At 48.8% G+C, this 8,683-nt stretch overlaps 1 protein-coding gene across 6 annotated transcripts; it reads left to right on the plus strand.

Moving 5' to 3' along the window:
- The first annotated feature begins 733 nt into the window (after positions 1 to 733).
- Positions 734 to 7,851, plus strand: TRIM21 (tripartite motif containing 21). 6 transcript variants are annotated; one of them, XM_072725799.1, is made up of 7 exons: positions 734 to 807; positions 1,845 to 2,299; positions 2,787 to 2,912; positions 3,926 to 4,156; positions 6,109 to 6,131; positions 6,762 to 6,862; positions 7,107 to 7,851. In XM_072725799.1, exons 2-7 carry the CDS (start codon positions 1,892 to 1,894, stop codon positions 7,655 to 7,657), a joined length of 1,440 nt encoding a protein of 479 aa, XP_072581900.1. In that variant the 5' UTR covers positions 734 to 807; positions 1,845 to 1,891; the 3' UTR covers positions 7,658 to 7,851. The 6 variants fall into 6 exon arrangements, with proteins under 6 accessions (XP_072581900.1, XP_025866380.1, XP_072581903.1 ...); XM_026010595.2 differs by having other exon boundaries at positions 2,787 to 2,882; XM_072725802.1 differs by having other exon boundaries at positions 2,787 to 2,882; positions 3,974 to 4,156.
- The last annotated feature ends 832 nt before the right edge of the window (positions 7,852 to 8,683 follow it).

Below are 8,683 nucleotides of genomic sequence, written 5' to 3' on the forward strand. Positions count from 1 at the left end.
CGTAGAGACAGAAAATTGAATGATAGCTGCTGGGTGCTGAGGGAACGTACTGTTTAACAGGTAACAGAATTTCAGTTTGACAAGATGAAACAAGTCCTATGAGTGGTGCGGATGGTGATACAATGATGTGAATGCATTTAATGCCACTGAACTATATACTTAAAAATTGTTACAATGGTAAATTTTGTTACATATGTTTTACCATAATTAAAAAAAAAAAAAAAAACTCAGAAAAATCCCTAGCTCAGTGACAAGTACACCGTTGGTGCCTAATAAATGTCAATTCTCTTCTTACCATTCACTGGTATGACACCTGCCTTGGGATCATGCTGTATATAAATCCCTCACCAGCTGATGTTAAAAGACTATCAAGCCTTTCCTGAAAAGGGCCTGTTTCTGGAAGCAGAGGGTGACAGGTAAGGGAGAGCTCCAGGCACGTTGTCGCCATCCCACCCTCCCTAACTCCCTGAGAGCAGCTCCCACTCGTGGGCGTCGCCCAGCACGTAGGTGTGGAGCGATGACGACCAGTGTCCAAGGAGGCAGCGTGACCCCTCCATCGTGGATGCGATATTTTCTTGATTGACCCCGAGGACCTGGGAGGGGACGCGAAGCCTGGACTTGACGCTGCGGAGCTCGGACCTGCTGCCAGCCTGGGGCTCCCGAGCTGCCCCGCCTGCTCCCCCGCCCCTCGCGCCACCCTCTCCGCCCGCTCCCCGCCCCTCGGCCCACCCCCTTCGGACACGCCTCTGACGGGAAATCGAAAGTGAAATAGGGAGCCTGCCGCCGGCTGCTGAAAGCCCTGAAAAGGTGAGTGACTCGCCCCGACCCGAGAGCCCCCGCCCTGGCTGGGGGACCTCTCCCCTGCCCCAGACCCGAGGCCCCTCCCATCTAGTCCTGGCCCCTGGGGCCTGCAGTCCCGGTTCCCCCAGGGCTAGCCCAGCCCCAGCCCCAGCCCCAGCCCCAGCCCCAGTCCCAGCCCCAGCCCCAGCAGTTCCTCCCGGGCTGGCAGCCTGCCTGGGACGGGGCCCCAAATGTGAACGTGACACCCAAGCCCCCGGGGGCGCTGCCCTAAGCGGGGGGCACCGGGGCAGAAACCTAGCCCAGCCCGGAGTGTAGTCCGGGCACTCCCCTGGACACTTCTCCTCTGGGGGTGAGAGGGGGCAGGACAGTTTCAGATGCTAGAAACCTGTGGGTCTGTGCCCCAGAGGCAATGAAGCCAGCTACCAGGTTCCCAGAAGGGAGAGGAGAGCCCAGGGAGTGCTCAAGCACGTGTTTATGTGCGCATATAAACATATACAGGTACCCATATGCACACATATACCTGCAGGTATATATACATACAGACAGGTATATAGAAATATATTCTTATGTATATAATCACAGATGTAGAAGTAACTCCTGTGATTATTGCACAGATAATGAAGATATTTTCAAAGCAGGTAGCACCTTCTCTGGCTTATGGAGTGTACAGAGTACATGGTCCCTGTCATACAGATGAGCTGCTCAGCAGAGGACTGGTGACCTGAGAGGGCAGAGAATGGACAGGAAAAGCCTGGGACAGAGGGTGAAGCAGAGAGGGCCATGATGAAAATAGAGTTATAAACAGCTTTATCTCTGAAGTTCTCAACAACATTCACCGTTTCTTTGGGGGACTCAGTTTCCCCTTCTGTCTGACTAGGTAAGTGGATGAGACTAGAGAGGAGAAGCTCTTATTATTCAAGTTAATGTTCTGGTGTTGTTTTCACCCCTTCCACTTCACTGTTCCTCGTGTTTTCCTTTGGATTGTTTTTCTTCTCACACAACCCTTCTCTTCTGCTTATTTCCCTCTCTCCTCTCCCCACCAGGCTACCCCAGGATCTCCACAGTGCTGCTTACTAAGAACATCACCCCTATGGCTGCAGCAATGCCCTTGGCAATGATGTGGGAGGAGGTCACATGCCCTATCTGCCTGGATCCTGTAGTGGAGCCTATGAGCATTGACTGTGGCCACAGCTTCTGCCACAAATGCATCTCTGAGGTCGGGAAAGATGGTGGCGGCGTCTGTCCTGTGTGTCAGCACACCTTCTTGCTCCGAAACCTCCGGCCCAATTGGCCACTGGCTAACGTGGTGGACAACCTTAAACAAATTGGCCAGAATGCCAATGAAGTCACACAGAGGGAATGGTGTCAGGTACATGGAGAGAGACTGCACCTGTTCTGTGAGGAAGATGGGAAGATCCTCTGCTGGGTATGTTCCCAGTCCCAGAACCACCGTAACCACAAAACGGTCCCTGTCGAGGAGGCTGCTCAGGAATACCAGGTAAGGACTTAGCACAGAGGCCTGACCAAGTAGAAGGGAGCTGGGTCCCTGCTTGGGGTTTTGTTCTCCAGAGTGAGGGAGGCAAAGTCACCTGTGTAGTTGCAGGGTTGGGAAAAGGAAGGGGTCTCCCACCTTCCAGGTCTAATTGAAGCAGAGAACTGCAAGCTCAGCACAGCTTTCTCATTCCCCAGGACCAGGGAGTATGCTTGGGAAAACGCTGCAAGGATCACACTTCCTTGTGGCCTTCTGGTTAATTAGGAATGAGGAATGCTCCAACTCCACACCACCACCTCCAACAGCATGGCTGTGTTTTGTAAGAAACCTCAGGCTTTTGCCAAAGTCTTCCCATCCCCAGAATCTCTATCCCAATCAGACTGTAGTCTTCCCTCTTTCTCTGCACTCAAGTTTTTCAAAGAACCAGCATGTCTTCATGGCGCCTCACCCTACTTCTTGGACTGGTCGGGCGCTAACCTACCTCTCTCTGCAGGAAAAGCTTAAGGTGGCATTAAGGAAACTGAGAAAAGAACAAAAGTTGGCTGAGGAGTTGGAAGTGAATACTGCAATGAAGAGAGCAGCCTGGAAGGCAAGTGTTGTGCTCCAAAGGGAATCTCAGGTCAGAAGCCAGGGCAGAGTCCAGGGCCCCAGACTCAAACCCTAAGCATTGCCCATCTGAGGAGTGATAATATATCTCACTCACCATGAACCAGCTGTCCTCTAGGTCTCTTGATAGAGGGGAATAAAAAGGAGAGAGCTCAGATCAGATAGCAAAATCAAGAGTCTTAGGAGAAGGTGCCATACCCTTAGGAGAGGTACAAGCCATACCCTAAAGCTCCTGCTCCTTAAGCCTAGTCTTAAAACATAACAGCACCTTTGCCTCCGTGTCTGGTCAGTGGTCTCTCAGGAGAGATGCCCAACGGCTAGGCCTGTCAGGAAATGACAAGGGCTGTGAGGTACAGACTTAAGGGAACAATCCAGGTCAGACATAGGCAGCTATCTGGTCATGCTGGTTTTTCTGACTGTGTTCAGATCACTGGTCCAAAGTAGGATGGAGAATGAAGCTTGTTCTGTATCTGTAAGGGCATGGAGGGAACTCATGGCCAATAGAGCCCAGAAAGGAAGATTTGGGATCAGAGAAGGGTGAGTCAGGCTGTGGTGGCAAAAGGAGTCATCCTGTGCCATCGGTGACCTTCCAGTCACTAACAGAAGAGCAGCCAAGATTATCCCCAAAACTCCTTTTCCTCAGGCCTGGGGAACAGTGTTATGAGCCTGTGTTTGGATGGTTGTTGTGGTGGGGACAGGTGTTACTCTCTCAGGAACTCACTGAGATATGAAGACAGATTTGGGCACATCGAGGTGCAGACTGGGTTTTGAAAGAGGCTGTAGAAAGTCGATAACATAGGTCAATGCAGCTGTGGTTGTAGGACAGCCCCAGTGTGCCCCACCATAATCCCATTTCACTCTTAGCCCAGAAGCCTCACCCACTTCCTGCCCTAGCAAAATAGTGTATGTTTGCTCTCAGACCCAGAGTGGTGAGTCTACGGGGAATAGAAATGGAAATGACCACCTCCGTTCCCCAGGCTTAGGGGATTTTGACAAAATCATCCTCTCTTTCCATGGACACCAAAGAGTCAGGTTGAGAAACACAAACGGAGGATTCACGCAGAATTTGTACAGCAGATAAACTTCCTGGCTGCGGAGGAACAGAGGCAAATGCAGAGGCTAGACGTGGAGGAGAGGGAGCAGCTGAGAATCCTAGGGGAGACAGAGGCCATGCTGGCCCAGAAGACCCAAGCCCTGCAGGAGCTGGTTGTGGAGCTGGAGAGGAGGAGCAAGGGCTCACCCCTAGAGCTGCTGCAGGTGAGCCACCCTCTTCTCTGAGGCTCCTGGAGGAACTGAAAAATGGCCAGAGCTCCCTGATGCTGCCAACAGCAAGTAGAAACCCTGTCCCTGGAATTCAGACCCATGAGTAGTTTGCATTCAAGCCACAGAATGGTGCAGATTTAGGAGGAAATATTCCTTGCAGCAATTGAAAAGAACAGGCATCCCCAGCAAGAACCTGCTCTAACACTTACTAGGCCCACAACCTTGAGAAAGTTCCTAACCTTTCGGAGTCAAATTTCTTATATGTTAAATGGATATTGGTACATCTCTCAAAGGATTTTTGTGAGGATTAAATGAGAGAAACCACAAAACCTTCTACGTGAGCCTTTGGCCATGGGAACGTTCTCATACATGTAACTGAAAATACAGCACTAGAAATTAAAAGACAGTAGCCCAGCCCCAGCCCTGCCACCAATCCTTTCCATAATTTTAGGTCAAGTTTGTTCCTTTTCCTAGACCTACTTTCTCCATTTGTGAAACAAGGGGGAGGGAGTGGACTGAATAACAAAGATTCCCCAGACATTAGTCACTGATATATCATCTTCACACTTTCTGCCACTTCTGTGCACTACCCAAATCCTGTTAGCGTGTTTTTTTTTTAAGATTTTATTTATTTATTCATGAGACACAGAGAGAGGTAGAGAGATAGGCAGAGGGAGAAGCAGGCTCCCTGCAGGGAGCCTCATGTGGGACTCCATCCCAGGACCCCGATCACAACCTGAGCCAAAGGCAGACACTCAACCACTGAATCACCCAGGTGCCCCAGAATGTTGTTTTCTTGACATTGTCTTACCCCTCATTGGAAGAAATTTAGCTTAAAAGGAAATTTGTCCTAAGCAACAGTAGCCAAGAAATCATGTGTTGATATGTTACTGATTTTTTTCCTATTTTCATGACAACGGCTCTTTCTTAAATAGCACATATGACATGCCTCGGTCTATTCGATCTGTCACAACAATGCAGTGAGATGGGTGCTGTGATCCTCGTCTCATAGATGAGAAAACAGAGGGGCAGAGAGGTTGAGAAACTTAGAGACTAAAGCTGAATAACTTGACCAGGTTCACCCAAATAGTAAGATGCAGAGCTAAAATTAAAATAAGCACATAACTATTTTTTAAAAACTCATCGATGTGTGTACTACTTAAAATTATCTTGCATCCCCTAATATGTTTGCCTTGTTGTGGCAAACTGTTGACCAGAGGGTCTCAAAAGTCCCTTCTGCTTTAACCTTGTACAGTTTTTCTCTTTCAAACCTTTTTGGTGTCTGTGTCAGATGTGGTCATGAAGCCATTGTTTTGTTTTTGTTTTTGCCCTTCTCATTCTCTAAATCTTGCTTCTGCCCAACACTGAGCCATGCTTTCTAACACACTTTTGACTGGGTCTAGGACTCTGCCAGTTCCCAGGTAAGGTCTCCCAAGCCCTACAACAGCATATGCTCAAATGATTTAATTTCACATACATGAGAAAGCAGCATTAACTCCAGCATAAAACAGAGCCCTTCCTTCCCAAACAACACAAGCCTGTAAATGAGATAGAGCAGTTCCTGTCCATCTTGACGTGGCCATTCTTGCCCTGTGACTATCTCTGGACCTCAGCCAGGCTGGGCTGCTTGTTCCTTTCCACTCTCTTCCCACTCTTCTACCCATAAAGTCTGAGCTTTCTAATATGTCTTCTAAATCAGAGTCCTTAAACTGGTCATCCTTTCCCTGGCTGTAGGTCACACCCATGCTGGTTACTCTTGTTACTCCACAAACATCCACATTCCTTCTCCTCCAAGCTGGGAGAAATAGTTCAGGTAATGGCCTAGAGGAATAGAGTAGAACAATGTCCCATGGGCCTCAGGGGGAGCATCACCTCACCCACAGAACTGAGATCTCAACGGTAAACCAGTGATCCAGAATTTACACTCTGTTTTTTTCTCTCCTCAGGAGGTGAAAAGTGTCCTGGGAAGGTAAGGAGAGGTTTTCTTTGTAAGAAGAGGGGGCAGCAGGAAGCATATATACCTGTGGAAAAGGTTGTTGCATTAGAAAGACATGCACTGATATTTTCCCCATTCTCCCTATTCTCAAAGACCCAAAATATTTTCTGGTCTGAGGCTAATTAGTGAAAACATCAGTTGGTGAGTTATCCAAAGTAATTGGACCATAACAGCTTTATGAAGTGAAGCCCCAACAAAAGGGGAAATTCTGTTCAATCTTGAGTCTGCAGCCTGCTAGGACTCTTTCTTTAAAAAAGAATCTAGCTGGTTACAAATCTCCCAGAAAGAGCCATGTGAGACCAGCTGCATGGGCAAGACTCCTTGGAGTTCCTTACAGAAGTAATTCCATCTGTATCAGGTGCCTAACCTGTAAAATGAAACAGAATGTGCTTGCTTGCATCAGGGGGCTTCAGGGGGCCCATGTATCCAGGAGGGCCTGGATAGGAACTATGTCCTATATCTTCTTGCCTCCCACCCCCAAGGATCCTAACACAGGTGCTTATAAATTTGCATTAAATTGTTACCTACAAAGGAGGTTATAGTGTCAGGGCTCAGGAGGGTGGGGCAGGAGATGGAGACAAGGTCTGTAACTGTTTGCCCCAGGACTGAGGCTTGGAACCTGAAGGAGCTGGACATTACCTCCCCGGGTCTGAGGAGTGTGTGCCTCGTGCCAGGGCTGAAGACGATGCTGAGGACGTATGGAGGTGAGACTAGCCCCAGGAGTGTGGGACTGGGGAATGAAGTGGGTGATGAGGGTGGAGAGTGAGTCCCTGGCAGGTCAGGGTAGGTGAGGCAGGGACAGAGAGGTGGTTCCCTCAAAGGTCAGGCCTGAAGGTTATTTTCTCCCACAGTGAAGCTCACGGTCACCCTCATCCTTACCCCCACCACAGGCCCAGGGCTCCTGCTTCCCCTTCCTCTCCCAGCCTGACCATGGGCTTCTCTCTGCAGTACACATCACCCTGGATCCACACACAGCCAATCCGTGGCTCATCCTTTCAGAGGATCGGAGACAAGTGAGGCTTGGAGACAGCCAGCAGGAAGTGCCTGAAAATGAAAGCAGATTTGACATGTATCCCATGGTCCTGGGTGCCCAGTGCTTTGACTCTGGAAAGGCTTACTGGGAGGTAGATGTGAGAGGAAAAGAGGCCTGGGACCTGGGTGTTTGTACAGATTCTGCACAGAGGAAGGGGCACTTTTTGCTCAGCCCTGGGAACGGCTTCTGGACAATTTGGCTGTGGAACAAACAAAAATATGAGGCTGGCACCTGTCCCCAGACTCCCCTCCACCTTCAGGTGCCTCCATGCCAAGTTGGGATCTTCTTGGACTGTGAGGCCCACACAGTCTCCTTCTACAACATCACTGACCATGGCTCCCTCATCTATACCTTCTCTGAATGTGCCTTTGCTGGACCTCTGCGGCCTTTCTTTGGTACTGGTTTTAATGATGCAGGAAGAAACGCAGCACCTCTTGTGCTCTGTCCACTGGAGGTGGGATCGTAGGGATCCGTGGAGCAGTGGTAGCACTCTCTGAACACCGACACTGCCACTGTTGGTGTCTTTCTCAGCCATTGACTCTGCCTCATTTCCCCAGGAACTCTGAACCACTTTGTTTCTGTAGAGGTGTCGGGACACCAGCAAGCAGATTGTGGCAGGGAATTCACTGAAAATCTACATAAAATGACTTTCAACATCAGTATTCCTGCCCTAGATTACTTTGACTCCCTCCATGAAACAAACTACTTATATTGGGCCCAAATCACCTGGATCAACCAAAACATGTCTCTGCCATCTTTATGTGACCCAAGTCTTGTTTTCTCTCCATCTCTAGGCCTTTGGTAAGATCTCTTATACACCTTGCATGGCTTGCAAAGGGGCTTCCTAAATGTATTGGGTCTTGATCTATCACATTCAATCCTTGTTCTTGTATACATTTAGGATTACTGTTCCAACATAAACACATCAGAGCATAAGTAGCTCCATACCTATTTAAAAAAAAAAAAAAGCAGCCATCCTTTAAAAATAAAGGCTGAATGATGCATGCCTTAGATTTCCACATTACATTTCCAGCCCCTGTGCTCCCCCATCCCTACCATGCTCTCCCAACCACGTCCTGTTGATAATGGAGTTGGCCAAAAGGTGTATAAATCTAAATGGAAGGCAAGATGGATTTTTTTATGCCAGTTTGGCTAGGCCATAAGCCCCCAGTTTTTCAATGTTGCTGTGAAGGTATTTTGTAGATGTCATTAAAGTCCATAATTGTTTGACTTTAAGGGAGACTCTCCTGGATAAGGTGGGTAGGCCTAATCCAATCAAGTGAAAGACCTTAAGAGCAGAACTAAAAGTTCACTGAAGATGACCCTCCTACCAATAGCAGCTTCAGCTCCTGCCACAGTTATAGCCTGCCCTTCCTGTTGCCCGGCCCTGTGGATTTAGGACCTGCCTTGCCAAACCCCACAAGTGCATAAGTGAATTCCTTACAATAAATCTCTTCATATTTATCTCCTACCAGTTCTGCTTCTTTGGCGA

The sequence above is a fragment of the Vulpes vulpes genome, chromosome 11 (assembly GCF_048418805.1).
Source record: "Vulpes vulpes isolate BD-2025 chromosome 11, VulVul3, whole genome shotgun sequence".
NCBI classification, from domain to species: domain Eukaryota; kingdom Metazoa; phylum Chordata; class Mammalia; order Carnivora; family Canidae; genus Vulpes; species Vulpes vulpes.

Bases quoted from the DNA above. Each gene is read 5' to 3' on its own strand.
- TRIM21 (XM_072725799.1), top strand. From the start codon at position 1,892: ATGGCTGCAGCAATGCCCTTGGCAATGATGTGGGAGGAGGTCACATGC. The intron at 2,913-3,925 runs GTCAGAAGCCAG...TGGACACCAAAG, and splicing joins TGCTCCAAAGGGAATCTCAG to AGTCAGGTTGAGAAACACAA. The intron at 6,863-7,106 runs GTGAGACTAGCC...TTCTCTCTGCAG, and splicing joins GATGCTGAGGACGTATGGAG to TACACATCACCCTGGATCCA.